Genomic DNA, 21,578 nt, shown 5'->3' on the forward strand with positions numbered 1-21,578 from the left:
ACACCGGGCCCACATGCCCGGGCCGCTCCGGGCTTGCTGCGGCCGGCTGAGGGCCCATCAGGTACCAGACGTGGCCTGGACGAGGCACAGCTGACCCCTGACGACGCGGGTTTGGACTGCATGCATCCACATGCATAGGGACCTTTTTCAATAATTACTGTGGGATCCACCCTCGGGCCAGTAACGCATGTGGAACCACGGATACAGAGGGCGAGCTGTAAAGTTACACGTGACTCCAGGGGCAGGGAGGCCCTGAGCCCTGCAGGGTTCAAGGTCAACTATGTAACTTAAACCTTCACCCCGCTGAGGTCATGACCATCATCTCTGCTTTGCAGGGAAGGCGCCTGAAGTCAGACTTGGGGAGCCCCCGTCCAGGTGCCAGGAAGCCGCGCGGCAGGGATGCGACCGCCGCTCCGACGCTGAGGCCTCTGTGTGTCCGGAGCATCCCCTCACCGCGGCGGGGGCTCTCGAGCCTGGCACACGGGGCAGTGCCTCCGGGCGGGGGCCCCGGGCGGGCCAGGGGAGGTAGGTACCTGTGCAGGTGTGCCCGTCCTCGGCCAGCTGGTAGCCCTGCCGGCAGTAGCACTGGTAGGAGCCGTAGATGTTGGCGCACTCCTGGCTGCAGCGCTGGGCCTCACACTCGTTCACATCTGCGCACAGACCGGCCGAAGGTCACGGAGGAGCCCGCCCAGACCAGAGCCGGGACCGAGGTCTCGCTCATGTGGAGCCTTCTCTCGAGAGACCATCGGGTCCAGCCTCCGCCTGGGGCTGATGGGGAACCCGAGGTCCAGAAAAAGGCAAGGGGTCAGCCGGGGACATGTGGCGAGGCAGAGGCGGGAGTGGTGGAGTGCTGGCCTGCTGCCTGGAGGAGGCACCACAGTGGTGCGTAGATCCCCCGTGGGGAACTAGATGCTGGTCCATGCAGGTCCATGGCAGCTTGGGCAGGTGGCTCTGAGAATGTCACCTGAGGTGCTGACAGGGACCTGCCCTCAACCCCCTTCACGGGGCTGGGGGAGAAGCAAGAGCCGGTCTGCGGCGGACGGGGAGGGAGCGAGTGGAGGACAGTGAGGGGAGCACTGGCTGGACCCCGAGCTCCGTGCAGGAAAGGACTTGTCTCTCGTTCATCCAGCCAAGACCAGCCGAGCTCTGACAAGCGCCGGGTCTGTGCCCAGCTTGTAGACACGGCCCCAAACAAGACAGACAAACACCCCCACCCTCTGGAGCTGATGAGGTACAGAGCAGCTGGGGGTGGCCCTGTGCATGAGCATGGGGTGCTGGGGTAGGAGCAGGGTGAGCCGCGGTGGGGTGGGGCTGACATCGCACACGCCCTTGGGGCCGCCGCCTGACCCGTGACGCTCACGGCCTCTCCGCACACACTGCTTTCACACGGAATGACTGAAGGCACTAACGAATGCATAAGTGCCTGGTCTCCTCTACCAGGCTCCGAGGCCACGCTGGTTCCTTCCTCGCGTCTACCGTGCAGCCCGAGAAGTGGGCGAGGTAGGGACGAGGGGTGGGTGAAGGCAGAATGGCCCGCCCCCCACAGCTCTGTGCCCACCTGGCCCGGCGGAGGGCCTCAAAGGTCACGGGAGCACCAGTGACTGAACGGCAGCCACAGGGTCTGTCTGGGGAGCCCATCCGAGTGCCGTGCAATGGAGCCAAGCCTGGCAACGCTCCGCTGCCCCTGGGCTGGACTTGTCCCAGGGAGGCCGGCTCTTTAGCCAGGCCAGGCAATCAGACGGAGGGGCCTGGCCTGCCTGCGGGTCTCAGCAAACTCACCTCCCTAGTAGGGAAGGAAGGAGGACACCTCTGGGGAAGGTGCTGGGAGAGACGGCGCCAGCTAGGGGAGGCTGGAGACCCCACAACCCCTTCACCCCCTCGACCCCTCCCCCTGCACTGAGCAGCCTGGGACCTCCGCCTCCCCTACCCCAGTCCCAGCAGACCTGGGACAGCCCCTCACAGGTCCTCTCTGTCAGCCCCAGGGCACCCCGTAGCGTGTTCTTTTAAGTTTAAACCTACCAGGAACATGTAAAACCCAGCAGGATTTATGCGTGATAAATATCTGGGATGCTGGGATCTGGAAAACCGTGACTGGTCCGCTTGCACAGCACATGGCCGGGTGGCATCAGTGGGGTGCTGCGGGGCCGCGGGCCTGTCTCCTGTCTCGCTCACTTGGCTCCCTCCCCAGACCCCAGGGCACCGCAGTGGTGACCGGGACCAGAGCCTACCAAGGGGCAGAAGCTGGGCTGCCAGCCCTGCACACGGGGAAACTCCCACCTCTGGGCACGCAGACAGCACAGCCGGCCCCCGCTCTGAGACGGGGGTTCCTGCAGGAAGCGGCGGGTAGCCGAGGCCGGGGACTCGGGGTGCGCGGGTGGGTGGGGGCCGCTGTACCTTCGCAGTGCTTGCCGTCGGCCGCCAGCAGGAAGCCGGAGGCGCAGGAACAGCGGTAGGAGCCCAGCGTGTTCTCACACGTGTGCTGGCAGAGACGCGTGGGTGACGTCCAGCACTCGTTCACATCTGCGGGCGGCAGGTGCGGGGGCTCAGGAGGGCAGAGGGGCCTGGATGCCAGCCCCCACCCCAACCCCGGGCAGAGGAGGGACCCAGGGACCCAAAGGAGCGAGGGGGGAGGAAGGATCAGAGCAGGAAGCAGCCGGGGCACTGTAGGGAGACGGAGGGACGCACGGACAGACACAGCCGAAAAGCAAGAAACGAGGGCAACAGGAACCGTGAGGGGAGCCTCAGCTGGGCAGACACGCCCAGAGAGGGCCAGGCAGGTGGTCAGAGCAAGGCTGGCTGGGGCCTGGGGCAGGCGGGCACTGCTGGGGGCACGTCCCAGCCACCAGCCCCACCTACCAATGCAGGTGCGGCCGAAGGCGTCCCGCTGGAAGCCAGGCTTGCAGTCGCAGCGGTAGGAGCCGGGGAGGTTGTGGCACACCTGGCCCTCGCCGCAGCGGTGCACACCCGTCTCACACTCATTCACGTCTGCAGGGGGAGGCCAGCAGGGCACGCTGAGGCCCGAGCTCTACCCCCTGCAGGAGCCGCCACGCCCAGGGCCCCCAGGAGGGCGGAGGCTGTGGGGGGAGCGGCAGGCCTCACCCACACACTTGGTCCCGTCCTGGCTGGCGTGGTAGCCGCGCCCACAGATCACCGGATTCCGCTGGCACGTGTAGGAGCCCACCGTGTTGATGCAGCTGAAGCCGGGCCGACACGGCTCGGAGAGAGATGTGCACTCATTGATGTCTGTGGAGGGGGTGCAGGTGACAGGGAGCCGGGTGCAGCCCCTCCTGGGGCCCCAGGCCAGCCCAGGTCAGGGCCGGAAGGTCAGACCCCCCCAGTGCCTGTGTCCCAGGACCCAAGGGTGTTCCCTCCCAGAAGCTGGGCACTGTTTACCAGGTCAAAACAGATGTGATGCACCTTCATCCAGCCCAGTCCCACAGATGGGGGAAACAGACTGGAGAAGAAGCAACTCAGCCATGATCAGACAGCTCAGGGTAATGGGAGCTTCTGTCTGCAAAGGCCTCTGGGGCCCAGGCACTGACATTGACAGGGAACACGGAGGCTGGGGGAGGGAAGGGCAGCCACCCAGGCCGCCCCGATCTCTAAAGCCCTCAGAGCCCATTCCCCCAAGCACCCTCCCTGAAGACCACACCCCCCCCACCCCGGGGCCGGCAGACACAGCCGGGCAGACCCCGCTCACCCACGCAGTTGCCCTCGGGGTCCTGCAGGAAGCCTTCCAGGCAGCGCTGCCGAGCCTGGCAGTAAAAGGAGCCCTTGGTGTTGTGGCACACGGCGCCCGCCTGGCAGTTGTGCGTGCCCAGCTCACACTCGTCCACATCTGCCACAGAGACAGGGCCGGGGGTCAGGGGCTGGCGGGCACGCACCCGCACACCCCTGCCACAACCTTGATGTTACAAAGGTCTCCCGCATTGTGGGGCACCGCCGTGGCCCGTGCAGCAGTGATGGTGATGTCACCCCTCTCACTGCCGCGCACTCTGAGATGTACGTCTTTACTCAGTGCGCGTGGGAACCCAGGGCCGGGGCCAAGACGAGCCCCCTCCCGCATGGGGGAAGCTGAGGCACGGGCACAGTTCAGCGCTGCTCTTGGGCCGCCGGGCTGGGAGCTTCCCAGGATGGAGCCCCCAGACCTGCGTGTCTTCACTGTCCCCACCTGCCATGCGGCCCCAGCGGGTCACGGCCCACCCCCGCCCCGCCCCGCCCCGCCCCCGCTGCCAGACCCACAGTTTACAAAGTGCCGGCCTGTGTCCCCCCTACCCCGCAACAGGCACGTCGGGCTCTTTCCCCAGATGAGGAAGCCGAGGACGGAGTCAAAAGGCGACACGCGGGGCTCGTGGGACGGCCGAGACTCCATCAGCCTCCTGACGGCCAGGCCCACCTCGTGTGTCTGTCTGTTGTCCATCCGTCCACCCCCTCTGGTTTCCACAGCAGTCCTGTCTCTAGGGGGCCCATGCTGGGTTCGAGGACCCCCTCCAACGACCCCCAGAAGCCTGAGGACACAGCCTCTGCCTGGCCACTCTGGTCTAAGGAGGATGCCCTGGGAGCAGACGGCCAGGGGTGCTGGGCGTCCAGGGAGCCAGGACCGCTCCCCAGGGGTCAGGGTTCTCTAAAGGGGGCTCGCCATTGGTGTGCGTGTGCCCTGGGCGTGCGTGGGTGTACACAGGTGTGCAATAAGGGGTCTGGGCTCCTCTCCTCTCAGCTCATTTCACCCCTGCTCTGAGCCCAGCTCAGGGCCTGGCACAGAGTGTGTTCAGCCACTTCCCTGAGCTGATGCCCAACCTCAGAGTTGGTTCCCATCGAAATTTTCTGGGCTTGCAACAGTGGAGCACTGCTCTGGGTCTCGCCTCCTGGGTGACACTCTTCTGGACATTTAAATAACTGTCACCCACCATGTGTGAAACAGACTCCCAAGCCCTTGCCTGCCTGGGCCTGCCAACCCAGCAGCCTCCTTGCACTGGCAGTGTGCTGCCAGCCAAGACTGCCCTCTGCTCCTTGCACCAAGGCCCCCTCCTCCCCTCTCCCCTAAGGGCTGGCACCCTTCCCAGGGGCTCTACATTCTGTAGGTCCCTGCCTCGACATCACCCCCACAGGGGGCTGGCCTCTTTGAACCCCCAACTAAAGCAAAACCCAGCCTTAGCCCTGCCATCCTGGTGTGCCTGTGAGCCCCTGCCTCCCTGGTCAACAGACCAGACAGAGAAACACGCCCCCGCAGCACCCCCACCACCCAGAACCCTGCCGGGCCCATAAACGAAGCCGGGGAAGCAGCTGTTGAAATGGCTCAGCAGAACTTCTCTCTTCTGAGGTTAGAATCTTCTGGTTAAAAAGGACAGAAACGACCCTTCTGTGGGAACGGAGGCATGAAGAGACTAACATGACCCAGACACGTTTACCTCGCCCCTCCCCCCCGCCACCAGTTTGGAGGCCACCTCTGCCCCCAAACACCGTCGTCTGTGGGGTCTCTTAACGGGCCAGAAACCCTGGAGCTTGGAACTTTCTTGAGGGAGCAAGCTCTGAGCGGCCCGTGGGGGAGGCGGGGGGTGGGGTGGGGTGGGGGCGAGAAGGGTGAGGGGTGGAGCGGAGCTTGGCGAGGGGCTGGGCGGAGCAGGGTGAGGGGGCGGGGGCAGGGTGAGGGTGGGGCAGAGCAGGGTAAGGGGGTGAGGGCAGGGTGAGGGGGGGGGCGCGAGGCGAAGGGGCGGGACAGGGTGAAGGGTGGGGCGGAGCATGGTGAGGGGCGGGGCAGAGCACGGTAAGGGGCGGGGCAGAGCAAGCTAAGGGGTTGGGGCAGGGTAAGTGGGCGGGGCTGGACGTGTGAGGGCGGGGTGAGGGGGGCTGGGGTGAGGGCAGGGGGGGCAGGGGGGGCAGGGTGAGGGGGGCAGGGTAAGGGGAGGGGCTGGACGGGTGAGGGGAGGTGAGGGGAGGGGCGGGGCAGGGTAAGGGGGCGGGGCGGCGGGGCAGGGTGAGGGGCGGGGCAGGGCCTGCAGCCAGCCCTCCTCACCTGTACACTCGCCATCCTCGAGCCTGTAGCCCGGCTCGCAGGTCAGAGCCTTGTAGCAGTGGAAGGAGCCCACCGTGTTCACGCAGTGCTCGCGGCGGCTGCACGTGTGCAGGTCTGTCACGCACTCGTTGATGTCTGCGGGGAGGGCCAGGCCGTCAGGGGCTGCGGGGTGGTCCTGGGGACGGCAGCAGCCAACCAGTCCCGCCCTCAAGGTGCTCGCCTGCCAGACAGCAGCAGGCTCTGTGCCACCACCCATTCAACAAAGATTTATGGAGCACGTGCCTGGTGCCAGCAGCACTGTGCTTGGCCCCAGGGCACCGGTGAACTAGACAGACAGGAGCCCTGCCATGGGGCACACTCAGAAGAGGATGCCCCACAGACAGACCTAAGAGGGAGGGTGGTCTGGAGTCTTATGGAAGAAACAGTGGGGTGGAGGAGACCAGGAGTATGGGGCACGAAGGGTCATCAGGGCAGAGGGCACTTGAGCAATCATCTGAAGAGACCCAGGACGAGCCAAACACACATCCCAGGCAGAGGGGGCAGGTTCAGGGTAGGGTCCAGATGGTGCGGTGTGGGAAGAGGTGATCAGGAGACACGGGGGGAGGCGGGAGCCATCGAGGGTTCCAGCAGAGGAGGAGAGTGGACTGACTTGTTTGTAACAGGGGCCCCTGGTGGAGAGTGAACACTCCAGGGATGAGGGGTTCATAGAATAGGAGATGAAGGGGCTGAGGCTGCCATCCACGGAGGTGAGGAGGAGTCACGTTCTGAAAACAATGTGAAAGTCAAAGCAACAGATCTATGATGAATGAGATGAAGGAGAGAAGAAAAAGAAGCCAAGGGGTCTTGCCAAAGCTTCTTGGCCAAGCAGCTGGGCACCTGAGGATGGGGCCAGCTGAGGGGAGCAGGCTCACAGAGGAAGGCTGGGAGCCCTGGAGGTGACACTGAGTTTGAGGGTCAAGGGCCAGCCGGGTCCTGCCTTGGAGTTCACAGAGCGGGTCTTAGTGAAGCTGGGAGTGGTGGATGCTAAGGTCAGCTCGGGGACAGGACATCAGGGACGGACGCCTGGTGGGAGCAGGCGGTGGGGAGCACGCCCTCAAAGGAGGGAGAAGCAGCCCGGCGGGGGCCGAGGGACTCAGAGCGGTGATCAGCGCAGGCGTCCCACAGGCGGGAGCTAACACGCGGCGGAGGACACGAGCGGAGGACAGCGCCTGCCGACCCCACCCGGCCGCGGAGGCGCAGCAGTCCTTGCTGATTCCTTCATTCCCTGGACACACCTCAACCAGCACCTATTCTGTGCTGAGCCCAGGTGGCCTGGCAGCGTGGGGGCCACCCGAGCTGGCAGGGGAGAGGGACAGGCGGGTGGAGACACTGGGGAGGAAGGTGGCACGGTCTCAGAAGCACCACCTGCTCGGGGCTGGAATGTCAGGGTTGCTCTGGGGACACTGAGATCAGAGCTGATCCTACAAACAGGACGGGGACAAGGTGGAGAGGAGGGGTACGGGCTGTGGGGCATGTGTGTGTTAGTCACTCGGCCGTGTCTGACTCTGCGACCCCATGGACTGTAGCCCACCAGGCTCCTCGGTCCATGGGATTGTCCAGGCCAGAATACTGCAGTGGGTAGCCTTTCCCGTCTCCAGGGGATCTTCCTGACTCAGGGATCGAACCCACGTCTCCTGCATCGCCGGTGGATTATTTATTTTCTGAGCCACCAGAAAAAAAATGCTCCCAAACTCCCAGGTGAGCCGACTGGTGTATAAGCCGAGCCAAGCCTGGTTGGTGGGGATGAGGGAGAAGAAAAGGGGATTCTGGACCCACAGTTTCCAAGAAAGGCTTGGCTCTGCGAGATACAGACTTCTGATTTACAGGCTGGAATGACACTTTCTCAGGACCCCAGAAATGTCGTGGGTCAGGAGCTCCCCCGCCCCCAGTCCCCACCCTGCTCCGGAGCCTGGGAGGAAGCATGCTGAGGGACGACAGCAGATGCCACTGACTGCACGGCTCACTAGGGATCCGGTGATTTAGAGAAGGGGCCCCCAACCACACTGGTCTGCGGGCTGTTAGAAGCCAGGCCACGCAGCAGAAGGTGCGCCATAGGCAAGCGGGCACCACTCCGCTGCCGTTCCCCATCACTCGCGTTACCGCCCAAGCCATCCCCCTCCTCCCCGTGGAAACCCTGTCTCCACAAAGCCAGTCCCTGGTGCCGAAAAGGGTGCAGACCGCTGGCTTAGAGGAAATGCCCTTCCATGACCCTGAACACTCCTTCCCAGCTAAGGAAGTAGGTCTCACTGAGGGGATGTGACCGGACCAAAGTCCCACGGCCTGCACGTGGCAACAAGAACAGAGCCTGGAGTGCCCAGCCCTCTCCTCACCCCCGCAGAGTGGGCCGCAGAGCCAAGACTCCCATCTTCCCAAAGCCCGGCCCACCTGGAACACTCTTCCCCAGGGCCCACGCCAGTCCTCAAAGGACAGGGCACAACAGGCCAACAGAAAAGCACAGGGGTGCCCCCACAGAGGTCACCAGCCTGTCAAAAGTCCTCTGGACTCGGCACCACTCAGTCCTGTCCCACTCTGGCTTACATACCTCCAGTGATGGGGAGCTCACTACCTATACAGGCTGCCTCAGTATAACACATTTGTTGAATCATTAGTATGACATAAACTCTAGCAAGTTGTTTACACAGACTCATCTAAGCAGCACAGTGACCCTTGGAGATGGATGCTGTTTCTCTTTTCACAGGTGAAGAAACTTGAGTCTTAGAAAGATTAAACGACTGGTCCTGGATCCTACAAGTAGAAAGTGGCAGAGCCAGGGCTTGAACCCTGGCCGTCTGGCCGCAGAGACCACACTCTTCACCCGGGCACCCATCTCCCGTCTCACCAGCCGAGGTTAACAGAACACGCCTGGAGCTTACAAACGCACCACAGAAGACACGTTTGTGGACAGACAAGTGATGCAAAGAATGAGTGAGTGCTCACGGACGAGATGAACACGTGCGTGGAACAAGGATGAAGAGGAGACCGGGGTCCAGGCAGGATGACATGGAGGGAAAGACTGAACGAACGACCATAAACCTTGCTGAATGGAGGCACCTCTGTTCTTTAATCCCAAAACCCGTTTTCCAGCCCCCCGGCAACCCCTTTGAAAACAAAGTCATCTGTCCAGACCACCAGGAAAACGTGCATACCACATCCTGGGAGGGCGCTGGCAGGCCCCGCGGACCATCCTCCCAGACACACACACAGACACGACCCAGACGGGAGGAGCTGCTGACAAGCAGGCTCCGCAGGGCTCATGTTGTGCCCACGGCCGGGGACCGGGGGGCAAACATGTCTGCAGTGGCCACACAGCTGCCCAGCGGTGGTGGGTGAGGCAAAGGACATGCCCAAGGTGGGCATGGTCCTCAAGCACAGAGACAACAGGCGGGGGCGTCTGGGCGCAAGCCGTTCCCACCTCCATGTGCTTCCTGCCGCGGCTCTTCCTCCCCGCGTGCCCTCCTCATCTCCAGCGTCCCTGCCGTCCCTGGAGACCCGTGCCAATGCCGCCTTCTCCAGGGAGGGTGTCCAGACGCCGCCGGCTGGAACGGCCTCCCCCTCGGCCTGTGCCCCTGCCATAGCATTTCCCAGTCTGCCCCATGCCCCGCTACCCTGGGTCCCTCTCTGGTCAGGTCCATGATGTTTCCTCCGAGAAAACCTCAGATGCCCCCCTCCAGCCATGGAAGACCAGCTGCCCAGGCAGCCATGGCTCAGGGTCACACAGCAAATGAACACCCAGCTGGGGTATACAACCCTGGACCATCCGGACCCCAGCTCCATCCATTTGCCTTGGAAGGGACTTTGGCCCCACTGAAGTACAACCTCAGCAGCTGAGGTCACATGCTCACTGTGCCTGGCGTTCTGGGTATGCCACGCACATGTCACATAATCACCAAAGGGGGAGCAGTGCTCTGAGCACCCCCTTCTCACAGATGAAACAGAGGCCCAAGAGGAAGCTCAAGACCTGGCGGTCCTGCTCTGAAGCCCGGCCTCCCTGCCCCCAAGCCCCACACATCCTGTCCTGCTGCCCACGCGTCTCAACGCCCCCTCTTCAGTGAGCAGCCAGGTCACGCCTCGGTTCCAGCTCTGACTCAGGCCCATCCCTGGGGAGAGCGGCTTCCCCGGGGGTCAGTGGAGAAGCAGGGCAGGACATGGAGCGTGGTGGCCGTGCTGAGGGCTCACATGCAAAGGTCGGGCCCTTTGGTACGTGGCTGCGGCAGCGTGGAGCAGAGCGGGGGGCGTGGCGGTGGGCGGGGCTCAGGCTTACCCACGCATTTCCTGTGCATGTTGAGGATAAAGCCCTCAGCACAGAGCACTGTGTGGTTGACACAGTAGAAGGATCCCAAGGTGTTCACACAGAACTGTCGCCGGTTACAATCGTGAGTGCCAAGCAGGCACTCGTCTTGGTCTAGTGATAAGTCGCAGGAGGAGAAACAGAAGGGCCGTTAGAGAGGCGTGGCCTCCAGTGACAGATGGGGAAACTGAGGCCCAGAGGGGCAAGGGGCTGCCCGGGGCCTCTCGGCCCATCCATCAGCGGTCCCTCTGGGCTTTGGGCCCAAGTCTGAGTTTGTGCGGTCAAAAGATGAGGGAGCAGGAGCTCTGGTAAGGACAGGTGGCCAGGTGAAGCTCAGAGAGGGCAGACAGCCTGCCTGGGGTAACACAGCGGGCGGGACGAGAGGCTGTCCCCCACCCATGCTCCGGAGACACTCCAGCTCCACGGGCGGCCAGGGGAGGCACAGATGCTGGGGGCTGCAAATCTGAGCGCGTAGGGGGCCAGGCTGGGGACACCCACAGGAGCAGGGGCCAAGGGGGCTCCGTGGGCACTGCTGAGCCTGTGCTCTGTCCAAAGGGGAAGCGGGGCTGCAGGCTCGGATATTATAACGATCCGAGAAAAACCTGAAATCTGGACACTTGAAAATGATTCTTGAACCGTCACTGTTGGTCACCTGGTGGATGATTTTAAACAGGATGGAGCCCAGCAGGACTCCCCTGCAGGGCAGACTGCACCCACGGAACACCCTCGCATGCACCCCCTGACCTGGACACCACAGCCTTCACCGCTGGGGGCCCTGCAGAGAGAAGCGGGGGCCTGGAGGAGCAGGGACATGGGCCCAGGAAAGACACAGGTCCCGGAAGACGGGGAGCAGAGCCAGCTTGGTCCCCACCATCTGAGAGAAAGGCTTTCCAGACACCGCCGTGCTGTGCACCCTGGGCAAGTCTCCTGCCCTTGCTGAGCATAAGGATGGTTTCCGCCTACACCAGAACGGTCTCGGGCAAGCGGCCGGAGGCAGGTTTTGGCTGCTGACAGGGATGGGGGTCTTTCCCAGACAGACGTAACCCCCCAGGACCCCCACCAGCGTCATGGCTCCTGAACGTGAACTAAAGCATCTCCGACACCATTGGCTCGCTCTGCGCCCACACCGCCTCCAGACACGGAGGGGCTCCAGGTGATGCTCGCTGTGGGCACCATGCCCTGATGACCCCGCCTCACAGAGGGCGGGCCCGGCCCGCAGGGCAGACCCCTCCCCTGGGACGAGACCCAGACTGAGCGGGCTCACAGGTGAGAAAGGGACGCGCTTCCAGACCCTTTCCAGACCCTTTGTGAAGGCAGCGTCACCGACACCCACACCCCTCCGTGGTTTCTGAGAGCAGGCCCCCAACCTGGGCCACCCCCGCCCCGGCCTGGCTCCCCACGGCAGCCAGCGGAGGGCACTGCCTGCTGTCCTGGCTTCACCCATGGCTGGAACAGGGGCTGTGAGCGAGAGGAGGTGTGTTAGGCGCTCATTCGTGTCCAACTCTTTGCGACCCCAGGGACTGTAGCCGGCCAGGCGCCTCTGCCCATGGGGATTCTCCAGGCAAGAATACTGGAGTGGGTTGCCGTGCTTTCCTACAGGGGATCTTTCCGACCCAGCGATCAAACCCAAGTCTCTTGCGTTGCAGGCAGTTTCTTTACCGTCTGAGCCACCAGCAGGGCTAACAGAAAGGTCCCACCGAGATACGAACTCGGATTGCTGGATTCAGAGTCTGGAGTGCTCACCATTACAGGGCAAGGCGGTCACAAGCCAAGACAGGCCACTCACGCGGGGTGACCCTCAGGGACAGAGCCGGTCAGAGCGGGGCCCAGGGGGGCCTCGGGCCCCTCCCCACACCTACTGGGTCGGATCTCTGGGGCCAGGTGGCAATCATAGGATCGGCGTGGTCCCAGGCCCCCAGGGCACCAGCTGCACACTCAGGTTTGGGAAGGCCCGCTCCAGGGGGTGCCGGGGCTGCACGCACCCCTGGCATGTGGTGAGGCAGCGGTCTCAGCCGCTCCCCGTGCCACCAGCGGTCGCGGCAGCCGCGCCTGCTCCCCGCTCTCTGCACAGCGGGGTCCAGCCCTGGACCGCCTCCCCCGTGCCGGCCGGCTCAGGTAGGTGGCGGGGACTCACCTTCACATGAGACGCCGTCCGCCATGATGGCGTAGCCGGGGAAGCAGGAGCACATGGCCGTGTCCCCGACGACCCTACAGACTTGCTTGCAGGGCCCGTTGTCTGCCAGGAGAGTGGGCGCGTTAGCCGCTCAGTCGGGTCTGACTCTTCGCGACCCCACGGACTGCGGCCCCACCAGGCTCCTCTGTCCCTGGGATTCTCCAGGCAAGGCTACCGGAGTGCGTTGCCGTGCCCTCCTCCAGGGGATCTTCCCGACCCAGGGATTGAGCCCGGCTCTCCTGTGCTGCAGAGACTCCTTACTGTCTGCCAGGAGACCAGCCGGCCCAGCACCCCCGGCTCCAGCCTACATGCGGAGGGGCCGGGAGCCGGGGAACCCCAGTCCCGACCCTTTCCACAAGGTCTCCCTCCCTGCTCAATCCCTGCTGGGGTCTGGGCTCTGCCACCATCACCCACCCCTCCCTCAAGTACCAGGGATGCGGGGGAGGAGATGGGGAGGGAGGAGGGGAGGATGCAGAGAACTTCCCCTGTGTCGCTGAATCCAGGCTGTACGGTGCCTGGGCAGGTGGGGATTCTACGCCCTCGGTTTTACAGAAACTGAGCCTAAAGGCAGCTGACGGGCCGTCCAGGGGCCACACACGCTCGTCCCAGGCCGTGTCCCCCAGCTCACCTCTCACAGCGCAGACAGAGAGTTCAGCCAACCTCCCCGAGCAGAAGCACCCCTTGGCAGGGCCACCTTGCTCATGCCCAGCCCCGGAGGGCTCCCCGCCTGCCCGCGCCCGGGTTTACCTTGGCAGGTGTTGGGCTGCGGCACGGGCAGCGCGATGGTGTTGGGGGCCACCTGGGCAGACTCGGGCCTCTGTGCAGACTCTTCGGCGGCCTCTGGCTTGGGGGGGCCGCCTTCTGTCACAGACAGGGCAGACAAGCGAGGGGGTCTCAGTCTGCAGTCAACCTCAGGCCCTTACAGGTGTCACTCGGGGCACTCAAGTGGGGAAGGGTCATTTCACACACACACCCCGCACCCCCAACCCCAAGGCAGAGGAAACGGAGGCTCAGGGAGGAACACATTTCAGGCAAGATCCATCTCGCAGCTGATCAGAGTTGGGGGCAGGGAGGGGAAAGGGTCTCTAGACTCAGATGACTCTACCCTGGAAGCTGGCAGGGAGAAAGTCCTCCTGGACAGGGTGCTGGGGCCTGACCTCCACGGGCCCAGTGCTGGGGACATAGTTTGGGGACATGGGGGCCTCCTCTATGGACCAGGTCCTGGCCCTGAGCTTGAATCCAGCTCGGGGTGCTGGGGCTCCCCTGTAGATGGAGCTCCAGGAGGGAGCCATCTGCCTGGGCTCACAAACCGATCGCTCGGGACCCCTGGCAACTGTGGGTTCCTACCTGTGCATGGCGGAAGGGGCAGGACTAACCCCCATCCCAGGACCACCACGCCCTGCTGGCAGGGCCAGCCCCGCCCCCACCACCGGCCTCACCTGGGCGGCAGGTGCGGCCGTCATCCTGCAGCGAGAAGCCAGGGAAGCAGGCGCAGCGGTAGGAGCCCACGGTGTTGATGCACAGGTGCTGGCACAGCTCCCCCGGCAGGAGCAGGCACTCGTCCTGGTCGTCGCCCGGCAGGCTGTTGGGCAGCTCAGTCTCCGTGCCCAGCGACAGGGCCTCCCGGCTCGCTAACTCTGCCTCTGAAACTGGGGCGGGGGTCCATGCTCGTGATGAGAGCCAGGCTGGCCCCAACGAGTGGCTGAGACCACACCACAGGCCCTCAGGAAATCTGATCAGGTCCTCCCCAGAACATTCCATGTGCTCAGCTGAGACAGCATGATGTAGGATGGAGGGGCGGGTGGACGGAGGGGTGGATGGATGGAGGGGTGGGTGGACGGATGGATGGATGGATGGATGAATGGATGGAGGGGTGGGTGGGTGGATGTGATGGATGGAGGGGTGGGTGGGTGGGCAGATGGATGGGTAGGTGGATGAGCAGGTAGATGAACAGGCTGATAGAGAGGTCAGTGTTTGGCTCAGTGGATGGATGGAGGGGTGGGTGGATGAGAGGATGAGGGAATGAGTGGTAGAAAGATGGACCAGGATTGGCGGGGGCTGGTTGAAACGGATGAGTGGATGGGGAGGAAGAAGTATGGATATATAGGTAAAAAAGCAAATTGGAGGGTGGGTGGGCAGAGAGCAGAGGGAGATGAGTGGTTCGCAGTTGTGCAGAATGGATGGTTACATAGAAAAGCAAATGAGACCACCATCTTGAAAATAATAGGAGTCTATCATCGGAAGCCGCAGAACTCTGTCCAGACCGGACCTTGGGAAGGTGACCAAGGTCCCCACAGAAGGCCAGAGGGCACCAGCCCTGTCTAGAAGCCCCAGCAGCTGTCCCCTGTCACCCACTAGCCCCCACGCCTGGCTCGGGGAGCAGCACCCACCTCTCCGTGGTACGGCCTCAGGCTCTGGAGGCCGGCGGACCTCAGGCACAATGAGGGGGTCTTCGCCCTCACAGCAGGAGAGCATGACGTGGTTGCAGGGGTAGCCAAGGTTGGGGTTGGACTCGCACGACTGGCCCTCAGCCCGCACGCGGAGCCCCAGGCCACAGCAGTCACAGCATTGCTGGAGAGAAATGGATGGTCGCTGCCCAGCCCACAGGCCTTCCCCACCTGCCTTCCACACGGCCTGAGGGCCCACGGGGCTCACTCCAGGCCCCCAGGCTCAGAGGAGGGGCTGATTTCACCCTCCTCTTGTTTCTTCTGCCCAGGACGTGCTATCCAGAGACAGACGTGCCACCTGTCCCCACATCCTGTGTCTGGCTCAGCTAGTGCAAGTGTTTTTGAATAATTCATAAATGACTTCTTATGAAAAGAACTACAAGTTAACCCCTGTCCACGCCCATTAACTGCCCCCATATTTGCCAGCAGACTCCAATTCTATTCTGGCTGCCTAAAAGACAGCACTTCCCATGGCCCCTTGAAATTAGAGATAGGAGTCGCTGGGTAAAGCTTTCAGGAGAGCTCCTAACTGGGGTTAACTCAACTTGAAAACACATCTCTTTACATTCCTACTTCCTCCTTTCTGGAACAGATGTGATGGCTGGAGCTCTAGCAGCTATCCTGTGTCATGAGGTGACCTTAAAGTTGGAAACTACAAGCTAAAAAAGATCAAGCAGAAATACAGAAGCTTAGGTGCTCAAAGATATTTTTAGATTCACTGTGCCAGCCTGCCTGCCTCCAAAATCAAAGCCTTTAATTTGTTTAAACTACTGTGGCAGACGGATTGCAATAAAAGCCCCGGTTGTTCACTCTTCACTGTCTCCTGTCTTCGCAGTGTGATAGTGCTGATTCTCCATTGAAAGAGAGGGTTCGTTTCCCAGTCTCTTGATTGTGCCTCATGACTCACTTCAGCCAACAGGAGGAGACAGAATTGATGGGGTGCTCTTCTGGCCACAAAAGGCCTCGCACACCTCTACTTCCTGTGTTGGAGACCTGCCCAGCCACTACCTGAACAAGCCCAAGCTAGCCCGCTGGACAGTGGGACCACACGGAGCAGAGAAACATTGTCCCAAGTGACGGCCATCCTAGATCTAGCCAGCAAAGCCACTGGCTTAGAGCAGCCACACACGGACCAGAAAAGAAAAAGAAAGCCCTGTGAGGGCAGGGGGTCTCGTGTGAGCCATTTCCGTGTTGTTAACACACAACACAGGGCCCGACACACACTGGTGTTCCGTCCATATTCCCGAATGAATGGGTCCAAGGGTAACTGGCGGTGTCTCCTATGTAGGTGCAGGGCCGCCCCCAGGAGTGAGCCCCACAGCCTGCCCACTCCCTCTGCCCTCAAGGACTTGCAGGCTCGGGCCGCGCGCCCCGGGGCAGCTTGCCTTGTACAGGGAGACGCCGCAGGTGTCGCTGTCCTCGTCCCCGCAGGCCTCGCCCTCCTTGGCGCCCAACACGCCGGCCATGCAGCTCTTCTCCTTCAAGTAGGACACGCAGCAGTGCTTCTGGGCCGTCCTGCAACAGAGCCGCGCCTCAGCCCCACCGAGCACCCCGTCCTCCAGGGACCCCGCTTTCCCAGCGGAGGACGCTCGGCTCAGGGAAGGAAAGCCCCGCCGAGGTCCACCGTGGGCGGGGTCCCTGCTGGCACCGGGGCAGCAGCCAGACGGCACGTCCCCACCGAGCGAGATGAGCTCTGTTCTCAGCCTAACCAGGATGACTCAGGCCTGGGCCCCACAGGGCTCCGGGCTCGGCGTCCCTGACCAGTGGGGGTCAGGGTCCCTGGTCCTGCCTCCAGTAACCATAGGCCTGAGAGAGCCGACAGACCAGAACCCAAGACGGGGGGATGAAAAATCAGGCTTCAGCCTCACTAGAGGAAGGCCACGTCCCAGCAAGGGCCACCCGGTGACAGAAATGGCTACCTATGAAGTAGTGAGGTTCCCATCACAGGAGGGATACAAGCAAGCACTAGACTGCTAGGTTCACGACTCATGAATACTGCACGCCCTAACTCCTAGGCAGCCCGAAAGCCAAGGGATGAGGCTAGAATTTGCATATTTCTAACAGAGGGCTTTCCAGGTGGCTCAGTGGTTAAAGTACCCGCCTGCCAATGCAAGAGAGGTAAGAGACCCGGGTTCGACCCCTGGGTCGGGGAGATCCCCTGGAGGAGGGCATGGCAACCCACTCCAGTATTCTTGCCTGGAGAATCCCATGGACAGAGAAGCGAGATGGGCTACTACAGTCCGTGGGGTCACACACAGTGGGACACAACTGAGTGGCTCAGCACGCAGCAGAGGCATGGTGGGTGGACAGCAGGGAAGTGCGTGTGTTAGAAGAGCAGGCAGATTCTTTACCATCTGAGCCACTGGGACAGTAGGAAGCACGGGATCTAACACAGCCCAATGTCCAACGAGCTGTGTGGCTTGGGGTGAGCCATACGCCCTCTCTGAACCTTATGTAGAAAGAGGAGCAGGGTGGATGAGATGGTGCGTCCCAGGAATAGAGGGGGTGTGTGTCTGAGAGGACGTCCCCTGGGCCTGGCACAGGGAGGGCGTGGGTAAAAAGCTTCCTTTGCTGAGAACAGCGTCAGAAGGAGCGATCAAGGCTCAGAGCCGAGCAGGGCCCAGAGCAGCACCTGGTCAGAGAAGCAGCCAGCTGTTCCCGGCTGACGGCGTGTCCGTCACCCGCTCCCAGCTGCCCACTTCTGACCGGTCAGCCGCTTAGTCTGCACGGTGGGCTGGCTGTCAGGGCCAGTCGGGAGCTCCCACACCTGGAGAGCGCCCGCGGGCACCTGACGGGTGCAGCGGGCTCCCGGGGCAGCGCAGGGTCCGGGGCTGGGGACACGGGGCGGGCACCTGACGTGTGCAGCGGGCTCCCGGGGCAGCGTGGGGTCCGGGGCTGGGGACACGGGACGCGGAGCCGGCTCCGCCTACCTGCACGCGTCGCCCTCGGCGCCGCTCTCGGGGATGTCCAGACACTCGTCGCTGTCGATGGCCCACTGCTGCCCGGCCGCGCAGCACGTCTCGATCAGGTCCTTCGTGGACACTGTGGGCAGCAACGCGGGCAGAGTCAGTGCCTGGAGGGGGTCCGCGGTGCCCAGGCGTGCAGGCCCGGCAGGTACGGAGGCTGCCGGCGCCTGGCCAGATCCCCGTCCATCGCTGGGCAGCGGCCTCGCCCACCTGCTGCCGACCACGTGGGCTGCTAGCCCGCAGCTCGCAGGCACGACCGTCTCTGCAGAGCTGCCTGGGCGGGCAAGTCCAGCCGGGGGGAGCCGGCCAGGCGGGGTTCACGGACCCACTCCATCTCCAAGGGGACAGCCCAGTGGGACCGGAGTATCATCAGCTCCTTCCCCGGTCCCCTCCCTGGGCAGTTTCACCGAACGAACCACAAAGTGCCCAAGAACCTCCGACCCAGACTCTGCCTCTGAGGGACCAGATAAGACACCAACACATGAGCAGTGGCATCATCATCGGGGAAAGTTCTTGGGGAGAACGGGTGTGATGACTGTGGAGGGCGGGAGGAGCTGGGGCTTGGGAGAAGGTCTTAAAGGCACGGACCACAGGTTAAAACATGGATGCCTTTTCCTACCTCAGAATTAACATTCTCTGAATAACCAAGAACTCCGTGGACAAATACAGCAGACTGTTGACAGGTTAGGAGGTGTTTTTGGAACGTCTATACTGACAAAGAGTTGTTACTGAGAAATACAGTAACCTCCTAGAAATAAACATGAAAAAAATCAACCCCCAAAATAGAGTATCTGTGAAACCAGAAAAATGGGAAACAGTGATGAATGCCAGGCACAGGCGGGAGCCCTGGTGCCCTGGGCGCGGGAGAGGTGACCGCAGCAGCCAGTCCGGGTGGAGACCTGGCCCCTCGGACACAGTTAGGCGCATCGGCGTCCCGGGCCCAGCGGTCCTGCTCCCGGTGTCTACGGCAGGACAGTCATCATCGCACGGACCCACATTCCAGCAGCTCGAGGATGCTCACTTCAGTGAGGCTTATGCCAGTGGTGAGGAGGCAGCCGGAGTGCTCATCACTGCGGGAGTCGTGGACGGAACGTGGGGACGTCCTCCACGGAGGGCCCCACGGCAGTCAGAAGCAGCAGGCGAGATGTCTGCACAACACTGAACCTGGACACAAACACGCACGGCAACCAGCAGCAGCAGGGATCAGAGCACTGGGCGGGAACGGCACTGAGAAGGCTGCGTGCAAATCACAAGTGTACGCTGTGCAGGAACACAGAAAAGCAAAAAAGCAATCCAGACAGACTGAGGAAAATCACTGCCTAGGCTGAGACTGAGGGAGAGGTGGCCCTGGGGAAAGAGGATCAGTTCAGTTCAGGCGCTCAGTCGTGTCCAGCGCTTTGCGACCCCGTGGACTGCAGCACGCCAGGCCTCCCTGTCCATCCCCAACTCCCAGAGCTTGCTCAAACTCATCTTCATCGAGTCGGTAATAAACAGGAATAAATAAATAAAACGAGAGAGTCCTGCTAAGATGATAAGGAACCAGGAAATGAGGGAGGTAATTGATGCAACCATTTGCCTCCGCAGTCTGAAAACAAATGACATTCAAAGACGAAGCCTAACTTGGACGCCTATGTACGTGCTGAGGGGCAGCACAGCTTCACAGATTTACGTCGTACCTGGGTCCACAACTCGGGGCTGCCGTGCACAGTCATCTCTCTTCCCTGAAGACTCAGAGCCCTGCTCTGTTATGCAGACCCACAGCTGCACAGCTGCCAAAGCCTATGAGGACCTCTAAATGTCCTTGAGCAGTTCACAGAACCCAGCAGCGCTGAGGAAGAAAGGCATCAGGACACACCAGCAGCCTGCAAGGTTCTGGCAACGGAGAGCTCACTAAGAACCATCTGCGTCATTGGCGTAGTGTGCATTTCAAGTCACCAAGCTTTCCTGAGTTTCAATTTCCCTTCTGAAAGCAGGGGCAGTAGGCTTTGATATCAACCTGAAGGCTGTTCTGAGGCACCAGGAGGCGTGCAAAACATTCCTGAAAATCAGTGTCTACCAAAACGAGTAACAAACATCACGCCCAGTGGTGAAACAGCAGACAGTGCCCCACTGCAGGCAGAAAAGTATCCACTAATCCTCCTGTTTAACGCTGTCTGAGAGATGCCAGCAGACACAATAAAGCAAGAAAAAGAAAAGAGGCGGCAGAAACATTAGAAAAGAAGACATGACTGTCGTTCCCTGCAGATGTTATGGTTTCATTTCTCTACAAAGTTCAAAGGAATCAATGTTGACACAGTACTAAAATGAATACTAATTATTATTATTTGGTAGAAAAAATCAACACATACAAATTAGTGGCTTTACCATACACCAGCAACAATTAAATAGAAAAGGTAAGAGAAAAGAAGTTCCATACTAAAAAGAAACCTGGAAATAAATCTATGGTAAATACACTAAATCTATGTGAAGAAAAAAATCGCCTAATAGGTAAGAGCCAGCTCATTGGAAAAGACCTTGATTGAAGGCCAAAGGAGAAGGGGGGCAGCAGAGGATGAGACGGCTGGATAGCATCACCAACTCAACGGACATGAATTTCAGAAAATTCCAGGAGACAGTGGGGGACAGAGGAGCCTGGCGTGCTGTAGTCCAGGGGGTCGCAAAGAGTCGGACACGACTTAGTGACTGAACAACCACCATAGATATAACCATATACTTTGTTAGAAATGTATAATATGTATTTAGATGAGAAGATTAAATACCTTAAAGATGTCCATTTTCCTTTACTTAATCTACAGCTTCAGTGGAATCCCCGAGATCCAAAACAGCTCGTCATGAAATTTATCAAGTTGATTCTAAAATTCACCGCAAAGAGGATATGTCTTAAGAATACCCAAGAAAATCCATGAAAAGAAATAAAGAGGAGCACACCTTAAAGTTTTAATAATTAAAAAGACAAAGAGATGAATGCAACAAAATAAAATTCAGAAACAGAACTATGTGTACGTGGGTATTTAGTATACGATAAAGGTGGCATTCATACCCAGTGGGGAAAGGACTGAATATCTGGTGTTGGTATCTACCCCACATCACACACAAAAATAAATTCCACATCTATAAGGGCAGTATTAGAAGAAAACCTAAGGAAATAACTTTTGGATAAAGAGAGGCTTCTTCAGAAATAAAATCCACTGAATTAAACTGGACTCTTACCTCACACCATATACCAAAATCAACTCAAAACGATTTACTCAAACCATACAACTCCTAGAAGAAACCACAGAGGGAAAAGATCCTTAACAGTGGTCTTCGCAACAAATTTTTGGTAATGATGCCAGAAGTGCAGGCAACAGCAGCAAACGTCAACAGATGGTACTATGTCAAACTGAAAAGACTCTGCAGCCAAAGAAGCAGTCAAGAAAATGAAGACAATCTATGAAGTGGGAGAACACAGCTGAAAACCAGGTATGTGATAAGAGGGTTAACAAGAATATATAAGGAACCCATACAAGTCAACAGCAAACCGAAAATTATTTTCACGGTAGGCAAAGGACTAAAAGAGACGTTTTTCTAGAGACATGTGAGTGGCCAGAGGTGTGACAAGGCGCTAACATCACTTGTCATCAGAGAAACGGAGTCAAACCACGACGCGCTA

The 21,578-nt window shown here is 60.5% G+C and overlaps 1 protein-coding gene across 3 annotated transcripts in view; it reads right to left on the bottom strand.

Annotated features, from left to right (window-relative positions):
- The window catches only part of FBLN2 (fibulin 2), a 68,564-nt gene that overhangs the window by 5,315 nt on the left and 41,671 nt on the right, over positions 1-21,578 (bottom strand). Inside the window, exons 3-15 of one of the 3 annotated variants that reach the window (XM_070360587.1) lie at positions 17,891-18,002; positions 16,346-16,475; positions 14,904-15,084; positions 13,953-14,162; positions 13,261-13,374; positions 12,475-12,576; positions 10,314-10,454; positions 6,014-6,148; positions 3,701-3,838; positions 3,100-3,243; positions 2,857-2,985; positions 2,395-2,520; positions 534-650 (exon numbers count right to left, since the gene is read on the bottom strand). In XM_070360587.1, coding sequence (XP_070216688.1) covers positions 534-650; positions 2,395-2,520; positions 2,857-2,985; positions 3,100-3,243; positions 3,701-3,838; positions 6,014-6,148; positions 10,314-10,454; positions 12,475-12,576; positions 13,261-13,374; positions 13,953-14,162; positions 14,904-15,084; positions 16,346-16,475; positions 17,891-18,002 — 1,779 coding nt within the window. The remainder of the gene's footprint in view (positions 1-533; positions 651-2,394; positions 2,521-2,856; positions 2,986-3,099; positions 3,244-3,700; positions 3,839-6,013; positions 6,149-10,313; positions 10,455-12,474; positions 12,577-13,260; positions 13,375-13,952; positions 14,163-14,903; positions 15,085-16,345; positions 16,476-17,890; positions 18,003-21,578) is intronic. The other 2 variants (XM_070360586.1, XM_070360588.1) reach the window with 2 other exon arrangements.

The sequence above is a fragment of the Bos mutus genome, chromosome 22 (assembly GCF_027580195.1).
Source record: "Bos mutus isolate GX-2022 chromosome 22, NWIPB_WYAK_1.1, whole genome shotgun sequence".
Classification (NCBI taxonomy): domain Eukaryota; kingdom Metazoa; phylum Chordata; class Mammalia; order Artiodactyla; family Bovidae; genus Bos; species Bos mutus.